Source organism: Anabrus simplex, chromosome 1 (assembly GCF_040414725.1).
Source record: "Anabrus simplex isolate iqAnaSimp1 chromosome 1, ASM4041472v1, whole genome shotgun sequence".
Lineage (NCBI taxonomy): Eukaryota > Metazoa > Arthropoda > Insecta > Orthoptera > Tettigoniidae > Anabrus > Anabrus simplex.
In genome coordinates this window covers 371107123-371126970 of record NC_090265.1, presented here as the reverse complement: position 1 = coordinate 371126970, position 19848 = coordinate 371107123, and the positions used below count along the sequence as shown (strand labels likewise).

The 19848-nt window shown below is 38.0% G+C and overlaps 1 protein-coding gene across 1 annotated transcript in view; it reads right to left on the bottom strand.

The window, feature by feature from the left end:
* Nucleotides 1-19848, bottom strand: part of mRpL39 (mitochondrial ribosomal protein L39) — an 86166-nt gene that overhangs the window by 52921 nt on the left and 13397 nt on the right. Inside the window, exon 5 of the mRNA XM_067143011.2 lies at nt 7611-7770. Coding sequence (XP_066999112.2) covers nt 7611-7770 — 160 coding nt within the window. The remainder of the gene's footprint in view (nt 1-7610; nt 7771-19848) is intronic.

The following is a 19848-nucleotide window of genomic DNA, read 5'->3' as shown; positions in this document are numbered from 1 at the left end:
TCTTTCCTTCCTATCTCTTGCCTAATTCGACTTTTAATTTCTTCTCCAGATTCCTTAACCCATATTGAAGTGGGAATTAATTTTTTGGATCTAACCAAATTCATCATATGCATGTTTACTTTTCAGAACCAAACTACAGAACATACATAGTGTTAACTTCATATTATATTAAACTCCGCAGCATAATTTTAACAGATTAAACTAAAGACCTATACAAGCTTGAAAGACTGCCATGGGCATACAACAACAAAGTCCTCGTCATTTTAAAGGATTTTTTTTTTTGCTAGGGGGTTTACGTCGCACCGACACAGATAGGTCTTATGGCGACGATGGGATAGGAAAGGCCTAGAAGTTGGAAGGAAGCGGCCGTGGCCTTAATTAAGGTACAGCCCCAGCATTTGCCTGGTGTGAAAATGGGAAACCACGGAAAACCATTTTCAGGGCTGCCGATAGTGGGATTCGAACCTACTATCTCCCAGATGCAAGCTCACAGCCGCGCGCCTCTACGCGCACGGCCAACTCGCCCGGTTTAAAGGATTTTAAACTAATATGCAATATCATCATATACCATATTTATTTCATATTCATCTGTGCAAGTGTTATAGTGTGTTTTAAAGTTGTTTTTAAAGTTATATTGTGTTTGCCCGATTTGACTTGTTGGCTGATGATGGCACAAGTTTAGTGACGAAACTAGTACCTCATGTGAAGAATATGTGATTCGTTCATGTCAATAAATGTTTTTGTATTGAATAGGAGAAAATCACATTGCCCTAATGACATCCGGTGAGGACATGGCGGCAGAAGAAGAAGAATACGAAGAAGAAGAAGAAGAAGTCTTGGTTCTACCTCACCAGGGAATTTACGGAATGTAATAGGTTCTGTCTGATAGCCAGGCCAGGTATAAGAGCTTCCCCGAGAGATAATGAAAGAAAATTTCCACTTGCTGCTAGCCAGTTAAGTGGTCATATCTGAACCGAGAAGGCATATTAGAGTGAAAATATGATACACAAGATAAATATTTCTTATTAAGATGCATCTTCTCAACATCTGTTGTAATTAAGGCCACGACCGCATGCTTCCCACTCCTAAGCCTTCCCTATCCCAGCGTCGCCATAAGACCTATCTGTGTCGATGCAACGTAAAACAAATAGAAAAAAAAACCACACCATCTGTTCTAAGAGGTATCACTGAAGTTTTATATGTTTGTATGTATAAAGTGCCAGTGACTCATAGATTAACCCATAGTGATCCAGATGAACACTAATTTTTGCAGGTGGATTTTATCATATATATACAATGGAACAATATGCAACACACACTTCTTTCAATGAGCGACGAAGCTCGGTTACATCTTAGCGGACGTGCGAATGATTAGAATACATGGTATTTTGCACGCAATTCTCTAAGGCAGATTACACAACCAAAATGTTATGATATGGGGTACATTTAGTGCAAGATGGATAATTGGTCCTAACTTTTTTACCACTCTGTGAATTTGGAGTTCTATGTAAATGACATTTTGCAACCATTCTCTAAAATACAAACAGAAGAAGGAAATCAACATGCATACTTCCAGCAGCACAGTGCAACACCTCACATGCTGGTTTGTTTAATGGAAGTTATTTGAAAGATTTTTGATGAATGAGTAATTAGCCGTGAACTTTGACCCTCTGTTCGCCAGGCTTAATGGCTTGTTAGCTGTTTGGGATACAGAAACAACCCTCCCACTCTCCAGGGTCTCAAACTGGAGATCACAAGAGAACGTAGTACAAGCTATGATGAACTGCAACAAGTTTTCCAAAATTTTCAGTGCCTCAACGATTTGTGCTTGGAAACAAATGGTGAATGTTTTCAATAGATAAGACAAAGCCTTCAGTAACTTAAATTTTCAGTTAAATATATTGTATTATTCCAGTGCCGGCCCTGTGGTGTAGGGATTTGTGTATCTTTCGTGTGTATCTATTAGAGCATAGCAAGATAAAATAGTACTAATAATCTGTCTACGTATTTAGATTTGTTGGTAATCTTTGAGTAAACTGTATATAGGATAATATCTTTTTTTTATTTCCACCTATTCAATACATCAATAGGTGGAAATAAACAAAAGATATTATCCTATATACAGTTTATGAAACTTTCAATACGGACGAAAAATGATTTTCATCACTTGTAATCTTTGAATAGTTCATGCAAATTTCAAACTTGCAATTTTCATTTCTGTTTGTGCTTAGTAGTAACATTGTTATTTAAAATTAAGATACGTCTGAACGTAGTTAAAAATCATTGTAGTGTACTGTAGTATACGAGTAATATCTTTAGAAATCAGCGTGCATATTCTATTATTGTAAAATATTTGTGTAGTATAGTAGAGATATCTGCAGAAACTCTCTTACTAGAATTCCGATGTAATTAGGATGGGCTTCACTGCAGTTTAGAATTGTGTAATTCTTGTGTATTCCTTTCGGTATTCAGTAATTAATGGCAATTTTTATCCTGTTAGGGTGTTGTAGGATAAAAATAGAGTACGACTAAGTAGTAGCGTAGTGTAGTAGTATATTAATTACCTTATTGTTGTGTGATCTTTGTGTTATCCTTGACAATATTTCTTTCCTTTCTTTTTTTTACATAATAAGTTATTTTATTTTTTCTTTTATTTTCATTTTCTTGTAAAGAATGGCTAAGGAGTGCAAGTGTAGGAACTGTGGGTATAGCCAGGCATCAAGGAGTATGAGGGAGAAGTTGGAGAGTTTGAGGGAGATAATTAGGATTCTCTCAGAAGAGAAGAAGGAAGGTAGGCCTCTCTCAAACAACGTACAAGATAAAGTACGTGGAAAAGAGGGATGGGAACGAAAGGGGAGAACTGTAGAAGACATGTGGTCTGATGTTCTAAGGGGAAGGAGATTGCAGGCTAAGGGCTCTATTCAGGATCAGAATTCAGGACAGGTGTCTATGCGAAATCGGTATGAGTCACTGCAGGTAGAACAAAAGAGGGAAGATGTTGCTGAGAAGTGTGGAAGTAGGAGGAAGGAAAAAGGTAGGAAAGTGAAATGTAGAGTAGAGGATAGGAAAAGACAGGTGGAACAGGGTCATAGGAGGGAGAAAAGGGTGGAAGAAGTAGCTTCTGCAGCTGTCAGGAAAGATAGGGCTGACTAGGAGGGGAGCGGATCAAATGAGGTGGGTAAGGTTGAGGCTCTGGTCATGGGGGATTCCACTGTTAGACATATGGGGAAAGTGTGTGAAGGAAAGAGAACCAGGGTAGAGTGTTATCCAGGAATTTGATTGAGGCAGATGTTTAGGAAAGTAGAAGAGAAGGAGGGAAAGGAGACGGTTGTAGTGTTTCATGTTGGTACCAACAACATAAGGCAAGCAGGTATAAGTACAAGCATAGTTGGGGATGTGTGGGATCTGGTAAATGCAGCACAGGTGAAGTTTAAGGAAGTGGAGATTGTTATCAGTGGAATACTGACTGGAGGGTGATTGGGCATTTAAATGAGACTATGGAGTGGGTATGTGGGAAACTGGGAATGGGATTTCTAGATCCTAATGAGTGGGTAGGAGATAGGGATCTGTGCTCAGATGGCCTTCATTTAAACTTAGGAAATTGGTTTGGAAGGGTTATAGGGAGGTACATACAGGGAAACAGGGTGGTCTAGTGAGTGGTGATAAGAGTACAGGGATCTGGAAGTCAAGTAGGGATGACATAAAAATGTTAGCGTTGAACTGTAGAAGTACTTTAAAGAAAGAAATAGAATTAAGTAATTTAATAGATATATACTTAACAGATATAGCAGATATCTTGGATTCAGGAGGTCAAATGGACTGTATCACGATTGACCTGTCTAAAGCATTTGATAGGGTGGATCATGGAAGACTACTGGCAAAAATGAGTGCAATTGGACTAGACAAAAGAGTGACTGAATGGGGTGCTATATTCCTAGAAAACAGATCTCAGAGAATTAGAGTAGGCGAAGCTTTATCTGACCCTGTAATAATTAAGAGGGGAATTCCTCAAGGCAGTATTATTGGACCTTTATGTTTTCTTATGTATATAAATGATATGAGTAAAGATATGGAATAAGAGATAAAGCTTTTTGCAGATAATGTTATTCTGTATAGAGTAATAAATAAGTTATAAGAGTGTAAGCAACTGCAAAATGCAGACAATGGCATGATGATAAATGGGGTTAAAAGTCAGGTTGTGAGTTTCACAAATAGGAAAAGTCCTCTCAATTTTAATTACTGCATTGATGGGGGTGAAAGTTCCTTATGGAGATCTCTGTAAGTACTTAGGTGTTAATATAGCAAAAGATCTTCTTCGGGATAATCACATAAATGGGATTGTAAATTAAGGGTACAGATCTCTGCACATGGTTATGAGCGTGTTTAGGGGTTGTAGTAAGGATGTAAAGGAGAGAGCATATAAGCCTCTGGTAAGACCCCAACTGGGGTATGGTTCCAGTATATGGGACCCTTACCAGGATTACTTGATTCAAGAACTGGAAAAAATCCAAACAAAAGCAGCTTGATTTGTTCTGGGTGATTTCCAACTAAGAGAAGCGTTACAAGAATGTTGCAAAATTCGGGCTGGGAAGACTTGAGAGAATGAAGACGAGCTGCTCGACGAAGTGCTTGAAATCCCATAAACAGGCATCCTTTCACAGCCTAGTCAATAGAGCCTTCAAAATAACTTTATCACCAATTAACTTAAAGAATGAACTCAGATTTATAAAAGAACTTGCACTGATTAATAGTTACAAAACAGAAATAATTAACTGAATCATTAACAAAGTAAAACTTAAACTGGCCACTAATCTTACTCCAGAGAAAACTAAAAAATCAAAATATACTACTTTTCCTACACTAATTCTGCGATTCACCAAATTACAAATCCTTTGAAAATAACGAGATTTATAAATAGCATTCAAGACACATAACACTGACAGAAATGTAGTTTTCAATCATTATCGAGTTAATGCAAATGAAGATGGATATCAGGGTTCTGGAATATATAGATTAACATGCATACAGTGAAATGTTTCATATGTTGGCCAGACTGGGTGTAGTTTTATCACAAGATATATGGAACACTATAACACATTAAAACATAATAAGTATTCCGCAATGGCTAACCAAATGAAAGAGACTGGGGAAAAAACCTAAACGATGTAATCAAAATAAAAAGCCCATTAATAGAACAACTACCAAAATTGCTACAAGCTTTTAAATCAGATAACAGTAAAATTTTTAAAATTTTCAACCATAAACCTTATAATATGTCAACAAATACAACTTCCACCTTGAATATACATATAGCCCCCCCCCCATCCACAAGTTAAGCCAGCATCCAATACCTGGCCCACACCCCATTCCCCTACGTCCCATACTTGTCCTCCTCATGTCATGCCAGTACCCGATGCTCCGCCCACAGCTCCTTCTTCTTCCCCACCTATTCGCACTCCACGAGTTAAGCCAGAATCCAATACCCAGCCCACATCCCGTTCCCCTACTTGTCCTCCTCACGTTATGCCAGTACCCAACGCTCTGCCTACAGCTACTTCCCCTTCCTCACCTACTCGCCCTCCACCACACCTGCCCCATACGTATAACACAAGTAAGAACATGAAGACAAAAAGTCTCAGTACTGCAATAAGCACAGGTAAACACTAAAGCGTGACATAAAAAAGGGGTAAGTGATGTTTCAACCTTAAAAATCTATATAAACGATTACAAACCATCACACTCATAACATTTTTTTTTGTTACAGACATATTCAACGATAACGTTGCAGTAAACAGCACACCAACAACTAAGTAACAAATATTCATGTCCCTTTTAACCATGCTTCAATAACAAACAGACCAGTAAAAATTGGCCGGATCAAATCGGTTGGGGATTGGTGAAGACTACAAGTACGATGCATACAACAGATTACAAACCTCCAATGTTCCATTTTTTAATAATGGTGTAATTTGCATCTAATGAGAATATATTGCAAGTTTAATCTTCTAATTCATTAATCTTCATATGAACATTTATACTTCAATAAATAACTTAACACTAGCAGTGTTAGAAAAAACAGGAATTTTTAGTCAAATCTTACAATTTCATTGGCACATTACTATGACTTGGATATCGACTTCCTGTGATTAACGTCTAGTCTATGATAGACCCATTTTAATTGTTACTTCCTCCTGTTTACTTTTTATACAGTAATGATATTTTATTGTATAATAACATTTTAATGAACAAATAATTGTAAAATAAGGTTTAATATAATAACTCAACCTTAAGATAATTGTACAAAATGGCTGAAGATGCTCGACACAACAAGCGAAAATTGTCCCATTTAATGTTTGTATTGTGGTAAATGTCCTTTTAGAGACAATAAACATTTTTATGTATTGAATAAAGTGGATATAAAAACAAGAAATTGTAACTATTAAGTGGTATGTTCGTAGCTGTCAGCGGAGAGATGGTGTGGAATGACATTAGTAGTGTCTTTAAAAGTAGGAAAGGTCACAATATGAAGATAAAGTTGGAATTCAAGAGGACAAATTGGGGCAAATATTCATTTATAAGAAGGGGAGTTAAGGATTGCATTTTTTTTTTTTTGCAAGCTACTTTACTTCGCGCTGACACAGATAGGTCTTACGGTGACGATGGCACAGAGGGGCTAGGAGTGGGAAGGAAGCGGCTGTGGCCTTAATTAAGGTACAGCACCAGCATTTGCCTGGTGTGAAAATGGGAAACCACGGAAAACCATCTTCAGGGCTGCCGACAGTGGGGTTCGAACCCACTACCTCCCGAATACTGGACACTGGCCGCACTTAAGCGACGTTAAGGATTGGAATAACTTACCAAGGGGGATGTTCAATAAATTTCCAATTTCTTTGTTATGAAAACAACAGATAAGGATTCTGCCACCTGGGTGACTGCCTTAAATGCAGATCAGTATTGATTGATTGATTGATTGATTGATAGCGTGCCCACTTCTTACCCGGAGGCCCCGGGTTCGATTCAGGTAGTGAGTTTCACAAATAAGAAAAATTCTCTCAGTTTTAATTACCTGGATCTGAGGGCTAGTTCGAGGTCCATTCAGCCTACGTTATTAGAACTGAGGAGCTAACTAACAGTGAGGTAGCGGCCTCGGTCTAGAAAGCCAAGAATAACGGCCAAGAGGATTCATTGTGCTGACCACATGTCACCTCATAATCTGGAGGCCTCTGGGCTGAGCAGTGGTTGCTTGGCAGGCCAAGTCCTTCATGGGCTGTTGTGCCATGGGGTTTGATTTGTACTGTATTATTCTAGCACATAATGATCCGAATACTCGTCGAAACCTCTTGCACAATCAGTCACACGGGACCTGCACTAGAGTGTGAATTTCCTCGCGAATTTATTGCACAATAATGAAGTGCACTATTTAAACTGAAGGCATACAAACAAGAATGTAGAGCACTTTTTAAATCTGTAGGAATAACACTGCATAGCATGTTAAAAAATAGAAATATGCTTGAATGGGGAAAAAATGTAATGATATTTGCAAGTTTGGAACCTACATCAACACACCAAGTTTTTTAAACAAAGGTGACCAATAATTGAATAGCACATACCTGATGGAGAATTTGATGCAATGTCAGGAATTTGTTGACTTTTATGTGGGTTGTCAGCAAATAACTCAAGAGCAAAGTCAGTTTGTACAGTGAGACGTTCTATACGTAATTCTTCACGGCAGAACTCAACCATTTGTCCTGACAAAATTCTCAATTCATCCTAAAAGTACAGAGAAATGAATTGGTATATATTCCATATGAATTACATCTACAATGAATCTACAGAAGGGGCCGATGACCTAGATGTTGGGCTCCTTTAAACAACAAGCATCATCATCATCATCATCATTGAATCTACAGAAGAAGTGTAAATCTACCAGTTAAATATTATACAGCTGGCTACATTTATATTAACATATAATTTGGTCTTGGTAACATTACTAAAAGGGCAAGGGATTGATACCTAAAAAAAGGGGTTGAATGTATGATGTGCAGAATTGTGAAATGTTAGAATAGAACTAAGGTTCAACAAACTGATCCAGGAAGACTTCATGACCAATTTAAATGCACTTAAATGATTAGGTCCAAAGACTGCATACAGCTACAATTCTTCTGCCCCAGTAGATCCTGTTTCTTTCTCTTTGCTGGAGTTGACACCTATACCATTCCAACAGGCTTTTGCAAAGGTCATTACTCCTTCTTTTTCTTGGTGTACCAAGAATTCTCTTTCCATGGGGAGCAAAATCCAATATCTTCAAGGGTCAAAGACAGGTGATCATCAGTAAGACATGCCCTGCCTACATGAGGTGCTTGCTTCTCTTCAGGTCCATGATACTTGGGTTACCACACAATACTACCAACTCAGAGAATGACAAAAAATGTTAAGAAAAGGAGAAGTGGAGTCAGAGAGTGAGAGGGCTATTGTAACAAGAAGTAAGAATAGGGGAGGTAATCTGGAGGGGGAGGGGGTAAGTTATAACAAAATTGGAAAATAGGATTTGTGAATATTGAAGGGTTCTTAGGCAAATTAGGCAATAAAAAGGTTAAAAGAAGTAGTGAAGCGTTACAATATTGTGGCACTCTTGGAGACATGGCTTGAAATAGGGAAGGAGATAACATGGGAAGGGTTTGTGGTTAAATATAAATACAAAAGAAAGGAGAGGAATATGGGACGAACTCCAGGAGGAATAGTGGTTCTAATAAAGGAAGAAATTAGTGGACTAGTAGAGGATATTGAGACAGAGATTAAGAAGTGATCTGGATTAGATTAAATATGGGGAGGGAAGAAGGGAGGGTTAAGAAGGTAAGTTTAGCTTTTGCATATTGCCACCCTAGGAGTTCGTTATACACAAATAAACACTTTTTGAAGAGTTATTGATGGATATTAGTATGATAAGAGAGAAGTTTACAGAAGAAGATGGTATGTTGTTATTTGGAGACTGGAATGTGAGAATAGGGGAACAGAGCCCAGTGTACAGTAGAGAAGAAGGAGGGGTAATGAGGACAAGTAGAAGTGAAGATACAGGCATAAACAGTTATGGAGATAAACTCTTAGAAATGTGTGCAGTGGGAAATTTATATATTCTAAATGGATGGAAGGAGGGCGACAAGATTGGGAAATTGACTTATGTTACAGAGCAGGGAGGAAGCGTGACTGACATAGTAATAAGCTCAGAAGATATGTTAGAGGAAATTTTAAGGATGGAGGTAGGAAATTGGATTGAATCACATCACTTTCCAGCATGGGTGTTGTTAAAAAAGAGGGAAGGGAGGCACAAAAAGAGAGAGATTAAGAAGAATGATAAACTAGGGAGAGGGTACATTAAATATAAATGGACAGAGAAAGCAGAACGGGAATTGGATACAATAATAAAAGAAGAGTTACAATTAGTAAAGTATGGATGGGAGGTTGTGTTGGAGGAAAACAACATAGATAGAGCTTTGGAACTGATTTTACACCCAATCAAAAAGATAGCACAGACTGACAGAGGCAGGAGGAGAAAAAAGAGAGAGGGACAGGATGATACAGTAAAGCGTGTGAGGAAATGCGAAATAGGATTACGGCGGCGTTAGAAGAGTATAGAAAAAAAAGGTAGGAGTACAGAAAGAGAAGTTTTCTGTAATTTAAGGAAAGACTACAAAAGGAAAGTCAGTAAGAGAAAAAAGTCAAGGATGAAAGAACAAATGGAAGCGATAAATAAAGAGTGTAGGACAAATAAAATGAAAAAATTTGGGAGAGAATAAACATAATAGTCAAGGGTGGAAGGAGATTTGAGAAACCAAGTATTGGGGATGAGCAGTGGGTGAACTACTCGGGAGGAGGGGGGAGGAATGGTATAGAGAGAAGGGGGAAGAAGTTATCTGGAGAGATAGGGGGGTATCAATATTTGATCTGGACAAAGAAATTTCAAAAGAAGCAGTATTGGGAGTGATAGGTAAAATCAGGGGTAGGTCAGCGGGAGGATGCAATGGTATCAACAATAGGTTTTGGAAAGAAGTAAGCAAAACTGGGATGATGATAGAGAGCATAGTGAAATTATTTAACAAGATTTTTTTATGAGGGTAAGTACCCTAAAGAATGGGAAACAGGAATTGTCTGTCCAATATACAAGAAGAAAGGTAACAAAAACAGCCCTAATAATTATAGGCGTATATCTCTGTTAGATTCCCTAAGTAAAATTTATACAGGAGTTTTAGCTAATAGATTAAGTGACTGAGCAGAAAAGAACGTGGTTTTGTCAGATTGCCAAGGGGGATTTAGAAAAAGAAAAAAGAACAGTAGACAATATAATGATAGTGAAGAAGATTTTAGAGAAATACATGAGTATGGGAAGAGGCAAAGTGTTTGTGGCTGCAATTGATTTTGAAAAGGCGATTGATAAGGGCGTTCATAGAAAAATTGGGTAGGTTGGGGGTTTCGGGGAAGATGATACGTGCAGTGGAGGCGATATATAAGGAGGACAGGTACTGAGTTAAACTGGAGGAAAACAGGATGAGTAGGCCCTTAGAGTCTAAGGTGGGTTTAAAACAAGGATGGAAATTATCCCTGATATTGTTAATTTTATTTATCCCAAGAGCAAGGAGTAAGGGGATGGCAGCCTTAGCCTCAGTCAAAATTTTAGTGGCCAAATTTCCAGGAGGAAAAGAGAGTATACTTAAGACAAATTATTAGTAAATTTGGTAAGGCAGTGATGGGGCTCCCTCAGTGCACAGCGAATGCCAGGGTGGAATTAATGTGCGGGGAAGAAATAGAGGTTGAGTTGTGAAAAGAGTAGTCAAATATTGGATGAGGTTGAAAAGAGGGGAAGGAGGGATGGTGCTCCAGGCTGCGTACAAACAACAAAAGAAAAACATGTATAAGGGGTGCTGTCTAAAAAAATTAAACTATACTTGAAGAGGGTGGGATTGAGATACATGTGGGAAGAGGTTTGGAAGAAGAAAGAAGCTAGGGGTTAGGGGTGCTTTCGAGGAGGATTAGAGATATACAAAGGCAGAAATTGTTAGAAGAGTGCAGGAACAGAGGATCGCTTAGTGTTTTTAATTAAGTAATGGAAGTGACTGGGTTAAATATTAAGAATGTAGATAGGTTAAACAGAGGATGATTACTATGGTGGCTGATGGGGCTATACAAGAGTAAGGGATGGACAAAGGGTAAAGATAAGACATTATGTGTATTATGTAGGATATCAGGCAATGATCTACACTTAATAGGCAATTGTAAAAATACGGAAAAGGTAAGAAATAAAACTTTTGAGTGCTAAAAATCGTAGGGTGGATTATCAAAGAATGGGAGAACGGAGGTGAATTAAACAGGTATTTATGTGCGGTAAAGTGAGTTTGTGAAATAAAATTAAAAGAGGAAAGTTCATAGAAAGAAAGTGTAAAGAGATAAGGGAGTAAAGTGAGGAAGAATCTGAGGAGTATGTATGAGAGATAAGTAAAATTTTTAGAGATAAGGATTTGCATGTGTAGAGTTGATTAGTGTGGTTAAGTAGGAAAAGTATGGTCACAAATGTATGTGAAGTGTGAGTGAAAGTTAGTTAAGTTAATGACAAAAAGTTAGTAGGATTTGTTATATTTGATTGTTAAACATGGAGTTACATGGTGAATGTGAAAGGTGTGTGAAGTGTAAATATGAGTAGGGAAGTAGCAAGATATTGTAATTTGGAAGGTGCAAGTGAAAAAGACAGGTCATGTTTATAATGATATGGCAAGACATAGACGTATTATTGAAATAGTAGTAGAAAAACATGGGTCAACTGTTGACTCACAAGTGATCTGAAATGTACTTGGAAGTAGGTTAGTGCATAAGTAATATTAAGAATTGCTAAGTTGGTAGGTGAATACGGCGATTAGGTAACAAGAATGAAGACACATGCGCTGCGGTTAACAGATTGCTAAATAAGCAGAGCTGGAAAGCAGTGTTATGCTGAGGATGAAATGTTGATTTTAAGAGGTTTGAATTATATAGGGCAGGTCTGACGGTCATGAGTAAATAAGTATATGTAAGAATTAAGGTAGAGGAGTTTAGAATAAGTTAGTCATGGGGGGGGGGTTGCTCGCACGAGGATTGATTTCTGCCCATGTGAGCGTCCACATAGTAGACTTTGTATAGTGGTGGCGCTCACATGCGAATTGATCTCCACCCATGTGAGCGTCCACATAGCAGACTTTGTGTATATATATTTGGGGGGGGGGGGGAAGGAGGGAGGGAGGGATAGGGCGGGCCTATCCCAAAGGTTGTGACAAAGGTGAATAGATTCCAGCGCATGGGTGCCTGTAATCAAATGGAATGGTGAGGATATAGCTTTGTCAACTGTGTAGAGGGCTGGACGTGCCGTTCCAGGGAGGGCGGCTCCTTTTTATCCTCACCGGGGGGGGCATGGCCGGACAGTAAGGTAGTTACAAGGGTGGTGCTCACATGTGGATAGGTTTCCCACCCATGTGAGCATCCACATTAGATTTAGTTTATTTTTATGTTTTAAGAGTGGCGCTTGCTTGTGGCCCGGTTATCCGCCCATGTGAGCGTCCACATTGTAGACTTAGTTTATTTTTATTCTATTATTTTTCTGTTTTTCATCCACATGGTAGATTTAGTTCATTTCTTATATCTTTTTCTCTTTGTAACGGGAACATGCATTTGGGCCGAAAGCCTGTAATGTTCTTCAATAAATACTATACTATATTTCAACTCATGACTGTACTACATTCTCTAGTGGCTGCATCCCCTAAAGGGAAAAATCTCCTCGAAGATTTTCCTTTCCTATTTTAATCTTATTTCTCGACACTCCAGGTCTTGCAAACCATATAGCATAACAGGTAACATCAACTTCTTGTATAGCTGGAGTCTGAACTGTCTTGAAAAATGGCTTCACTTGAGTAGTTGACTGAGGCTATAATAACTGCGGTTTCTGGCTTGGATCCATGCTTTGATCTCTATTCCCTATGTTGCATTTTCCATGAAAATTATACCTGGGTATCTGAACTTATGGATATTTTTCTAAAAACAATTCCCAACTACCAGTGGTTGGACTTGCCTCTACATCAGCTTGTACCCTACTTATCAGGAGGTATCATTTTTGTTTCGTTCGCAAGAAGCGCAATCTTGCTTGTAGCAGTCTTTGCGGTTTCAATTGTCCACATCACTCCCTCCCTAGATCTAAACAACAGAACCATATCATCAGCATAGACCAAGTGCATAATTTTCTCCCCTCAGATCTGGATCCTGTGAAAATTCTCATGCAACTTTTTTGCACAATCTTTTCTAGTATAAGGTATAGTCATCATCATCATCAGTTTGACCTTCCAGCGAGCCAGGTAGGGTGTTTGAAAACGAGCGTCTTCCAAAGTTGCCTATTCAAAAAGATTTTATTGTCCATGATAGATTGCCAATTCCATCCTCTTCTCTCCACGTCTTCCCTCAGTTGGTCCATCCATCTTCTTCTTGGTCTTCTAGCGGGTCTTCTACCTGTTATTCTCTTTTCCAAATAAGCACATGGTAATCTTGTGCTATTCATTCGTTTAACATGCTCAAACCATTTAAGTCTAGATGACCTAAGTCTTTCCTCCATCGATACATTTAGACCTAGGTTAGATCGGATCTCATCATTTTTCATGTGATCAAGTCGTGTCTTTTGGGGGCAGTTCTAAGAAATTTTATTTCACAGGCTTGAATCCTATTACAATCCTTTGATGTTAGTGTGCAGGTAACTATTCCTGCGTTAACTACAGATGAATTGTGTGAGTTTTTGGCAGTGGTTATAGATAAATTGTCAGAAATTAATGCAATTCTTGTGTCTTTTTGTTCTTCTGAGCCCTTGCATGGTCAATTAACACATGTGAAAGCGCAACTACAACATTATCTGGATTGAATTCGGGATTTGTTGTCTCTCAATTTGTCAGTAGATGAGCGGCAGAAGTGTGAATCTTTATTAACACAATTTTCTAGGATATTTGATGAAATCGTAGGCTTGCTTGAAGGGAATGAGTTGCCTAAAGTTCTGAGGTTCAAGTGTCTACCCCTTCTGAATCATGTGAAAGTGTTACTCCAATTTCTATATCTTCAGCTTCTCAAACTTGTACTGTGGTCACTAGTGATAATGTTGTTCTGGAATCTAATGCGGGTAATGTTCCCCTGGGATCTTCTTCTGCTCTTCTTTTCAGGTGCTTTGGTGCCTGTAAGTAATTCATGTAATGGGTCTTCTACACATGTTGGTATTCTTCTAATTTCCCTATGGCACCTGGTAACTATACTGTGACTCAGTGTGAGCGTACTGTTGCTACATAACCTGTTTTTCATGTGATGATGCAAAAATATCGCCCTGTCCAAGTGTTACTTTAGGTTGTATAACCCCTAAACAAGTGGTCAATGTTCCGGTGGTTTCTCAAATTCGTGAGAATGTTTCGCAGATGAGAATATCTGTGATTGTTTCATTGCAGTCTAACGCTAGTCCTAACCTCACTTTCAGTACCCCATCTTTTTCTCAAGGGCACTCGAATCAAGGTTACTATGCTGCTGTAATTCCTTCTCAGGACCACTCTAGTGCTTCCCAGATACCTCCTACACCTGCCTTCTCCCAGATTTTTTCCAATTTACCTCATCCATTGACTGCTGTATTTAAGGGAGTGTCAAAGTTTACTGCTAACTCTATTGATAAGGTTATTTCCTTCCTTCAGTTTTTAATAAAATTTAAGGATCAGGCTATAAGTAGCGATCACATTTTTCAAGTCTTATATCCACATGTATCTGGAGCTCTGTCTGAGCATATCATTAGAGCCATTTCTGAAAGATGGACAGTGGATCATTTTTTTTTTTTTTGCTAGGGGCTTTACGTCGCAGTGGATCAATTTCATGCACATATACTTTAATTCTTTATTCCTTCTCGTGCCTTGTCTTCGTTAGTGCAGAAACATTATTTCAGAGTGCAGCATTTGAACGAATCGTTGTATATTCAGGATATTTTCTATGCTAGAATTTTATGCTCAACTATTTTGAGTCTCAAATGATTGCCAGCATAGTTGAGGGACTTGCCCCTAACTATCGGTCATATCTTGCTCTTTCACCGCGACCAGCAACTTTTGCTCAATTGGAAGCTATCACTGTTTCTGCCGAAGATATGCTGACCACATTCCTGCCAACTTTCAAAAAGAGAAATCCAGCGGAAAAATTTTAACAACGTGCCGATTCGTCGCAAAGTCTTGAGAAATAGTGAAAAAAGGACGGCAAGGGGGGAGATTACAAACAATACTAATACAAGTCGAATACATGTTATGATCACCTCTGAAATTAAATACTTACACAAAGTTACATCTTTATGAGTACTCATCTGTTTTCACTTAACACTGGGATAGGGTGACTAACCGCCCAGCATTTATTATTTGTTATTAAATGTCTGGCTTTTTGCATATTGTATTCTTAGTCATTCAGTTTCCTATTGTTTTCTCTGTTGCAAAGCCATTTTTGTTGCACTTTCTCTATCTCAGTCCATATTCTGGATACCCCTACAGACTACGTCATTTACTCACTTAATAATAAATCATATCTTAAGTTAGAGCTGTCTGAAGGGCCTGCCACAAAAGTTGTGACACGGCCCGATGTGATCTGAATGTGCTTGGTCGGGGCCGGGGAATTCTCGGCGGGGATTAACTAGTCAAGTAATGCTGGCTGCGGTATTACGTAGTTTTGTTTTTGTGCTAGTTGGATTCGGACCTTCTGTGTGAGTGAAGTGTTTGTGATTTTATTATGAAATTTGAATAATATCAGTATGTCATCACTCAAAAGTGGCGAGGTACAAACGAGGAAATGTAAGTTCTCAGAGAAACCGAAACAGAAGTACCAGTGTTTTAGAGAGGGTGAGAGGGACATAACGAAAGTGAGGCGAAATTTTATATTAGTGACTGTTATGTAACTGTTGGAAACAAATGTGCAGGTGATCTCGAGAGACATATTGCTACTGAAAAGCATAGAAAAACAATTAGAAGCAGTTCTTCTAGCAGTAATATGGATTCATTTTTCCCGATTAAACATTCCCCCACTAGACAGGAAAGTTCGGGCAACAGAGGCAACAATGGCATATCACACTGTTTCTCACCATCAGTCGTATAGGTCTATGAACTGCACATCAAAGTTGGATAAAGTGCTGTTTGCAGATTCTGAGATTGATAACAAAATATCATGCGCTAGAACCAAAACTGAAGCTATCATAAATAATGTAATCGCCCCTCATTCCATTGACATTATCACTAAAACATTGAATAATAGTATTCCTTTGTTCAGAGTGGGTACTGATGGTAGCAACCATGGGGCTTTGAAACTTTATTCCTATTGTTATACAATATTTCGACTATAAAGAAAATGGTATTCAAACTAAAATCAAATCAATTGTAAATTGTATTTTCAGCACTTAAAAGTAAATTAAATGAACATATAATCGAGGTTGGATGCCCAGCACATATACTGCATAATTGTTTGCAACAAGGTGCTAATGTACCGCAAGTTGATGTAGAGTATTTTAAAAGTCTTCAATTATTTCCATATCTATATAATTTGCACTGAACAACTCAAAGAATTCTGCGATTTTGTTGAAATAAATTATGAACAACTTTGTATCACAGCAAAACAAGGTGGTTAGGTTTGTTTCCTGTAGTAGAAAGAATGCTAAAACTGTTTGCAGCTCTAAAGTCGTACTCTCTTTTTCAGCCTTCAAATTCTGTTCCTGCTATAATTAGGTCCTTTTTTGAAAACGAGTTTTCTGAGCTTTACCTGTGGTTTGTTCATTCCACTATGCACATCTTTCACAACACAATTTCATACATTAAAAATGAAACGCTCTCTATAGCAGAAGTTTGTGATATATTAGGTTCAACTCTGGCCACACTGAATGAGAGGATGGAAAATAAATTCATACCTCTAAGTCAAAACGTCTCTAAAATCCCTCAATGAAAATGGCTTCGAAAGAGAATGCATTGCATTTGTAGAACATGTTGTTGGTTTTTATGAAATATGCATTCAATACCTGTTAAAGTGGTTTAACCCTATGATGGGAGAATTTAAGTGTTTCCAATGGATGAAGCTTCATGGTATGAAAGACATTCAGTTTGAAGATGTTCTTCTTTGTCTCGAGTATTTGCAATCTAAAGGTGTGGGAGATAGACTATTCTAAACTTTGTGACCAATTTTACAATGTTCAGAATTACACTAAGAGTTCCAAAATTGATAAACACACAACATTAGATAAGCAGTGGTGTGAGTTTTTCAAATATAGCCCTGACATTCTAACATTTAGTGAGCTGCTTAAAATTTGTCAGTTTTATTTCGCTATTCCAGGTTGAAATGCAATCGTTGAAAGAGTGTTTTCCCTGATTAATACACAGTGGTCAGAAGAAAGAAACCGTTTGCTTACCGAGTCGGTTAAGGGTATTATAATAGTGAAGTACAACTTTAAAAACATGTCATGTAGAGAGTTTATAATTATTTATTACAAGAAAATAATTTATCTTTGCTGTCGAAAGTGGGTGCAGTCGATAAGTATCAGCATAAAATAGCTACAACTTCAGCATCTTCATCATCATACCAGTTATAATACTAAATTTTGTATGTAAATATTAAAATTCCATTTGTCCTCCATTTTTAGAACATTTTTATGAAAAGTCCTCCTTTTGTTAAGAGTCTGTCCTCCATTTGAAAATTTAGAGTTGGTCACCCTACACTGGGAACAGTTCACAAAGTACACAAAAAAGGGTTTTTCTGCACTTTAAACTTGCGGGTCACAATATGAATGTCACCGTCAAAATTAAAATAAACATGTACACTTATTTACAAAATTCTATCAAGTTCACAGTATGCAGGCTATTATCCATCACAGGTTGGAGAGGACAGATGAAGATGGGTTGCTTTCTTTGCTTTCTTCATAAATTCTGGAGAAAAACTACGAGTAACATGGACCAGTACTTCTGGTTTTCAAAACAGAAATAGAATCCAGAATTTCATTTGACATTGAGGACCTAAACTGATTCTGGTTCTTTTTCACCAAGCTGAACACATGTTCACACTCAGCATTGCTGTGCGGTAGAGTCAGAACAGAAAGCATTAGTCTGGATATCCTATCATACTTAGGAACACCATCAGCTCCACATATGTTCATCAAGCGAGCCCATTTGGCTTCATCTGTCCGATTCTCATTCTCAACAGTACCACAAATTGGTTCTGAAGCACATTCATTGCATCCTCAACCGACTCAATGTCCTTCCTCTGCAACAATGATGGAAATCTCTCTATAAAGAATTGTACAGAAGAAAACTGGGCATCTTCAATTTTTGAAACATCTGCAACCTTTGCATGTTTCAGTACTTCATCATTGAGAGGGAACTTGTTAATAATATAATCACATGCTGTGCAGAAGTAACCCCTGGCAGATGAAAAGAATGCTGATTTATCTCTATCATTAAGTTTCTTCACCAAGTTCATTTTCTCAACGCCAATGACTAGCTCATCATTGTCTCTCTGATTCTCAATAGAATGGTATGGAACTTTTACTAAAAGTGAACTTGTGATCACTTTTGGTTTAACAAATCTGGAAAGCAGCTGCTTTACCAGGTTCGTCATTAGTTCTAGTAGTTTATGAATGTGAGGGCAAGCACTCTGTAGTGTAGAATTAAGATTCTCAAATAAAGGAATGACAGCATATAGAAAGGCACAGTATACCTTATTTAAGCCTGATGACAGAACCATAAAAAAATTTTCTTCACGATTTCAAATAATGTTCTTATTTTTTAACACAGGAGTGTCAGATTTTGAGACACATGCAAATCTTTTGGGAGCGACCAATTCTGATGACACAGTAGCTTTCCTCTTTTCATGGTCTTTGGAACTACCAGGCTTGGCTTTTGGGATCGTAAACGATGTTAAGCTAGCAGTTGATGCACACTGAGCATTAACAAGCACCTCATCTTTAAAGAAACCCAGTAGTGGATCCCATTACTCTAACAGCCTCTGCAGACATCTTCCTAACAATAGCTATCTTGTGCAAACATGTTTCAGTATCTTCTTCGTTTCCTTGTTGTGAAGCTCTTGGAATTTCCTAAGGCGTTCCTTTCTCTTACAACTCTTTTCTAAATAATAGAAGATGTCGACTAATAGCTCATCAACTTTAACAGGCAAACTGCTTGCACCTTTCTCAGCAGCCAAGTTAAATAAATGGCATGAGCAACCCAGTACAAAGACAGATGACTGTGCTTCCCTTAAAACAGCAGCAACTCCATTCTTTTTTTCCAATCATGACTGGAGCATTGTCGGAACAGAATGCTACACACTTTTGAATGGGTATTTTGTAACACTCTAACTGTGAAACTATCAAATTACCAATATTACGTCCCGTTGAATCATCCACCAAGGCTGGAACAGACAACACTGAGCTAACTATCTTTTCCTGCTTTGCCACAAAAAAGGTGACGACAATAGGGTAAAGCTTAGCATTACTATTATTGCTCCCATATGTAGCTAAAGAAAATGGTTCACGTTGCATATAACCAACGAGTTCACTTCTTGAATCCGTAGCCATTTCTTTTAAAATGTGTGTGGTTTTTGTACGACCAGAGCCATATATTTTTTTTTTTTTCAATTTCTGAACCTGGAAACATTTTCCTAAACAGAGCACCAGCATGATCGGCAGCAGCTAATGAGATATTATGTTCAATTAAAAATGAAGTGAACAAGCATTCCGCTCTTACTATATCAATGTCAGCTCCAGAAGAGGTAAAAAATAAATTAATTTTCTGACTGCCATCCTTAAATTTTGTA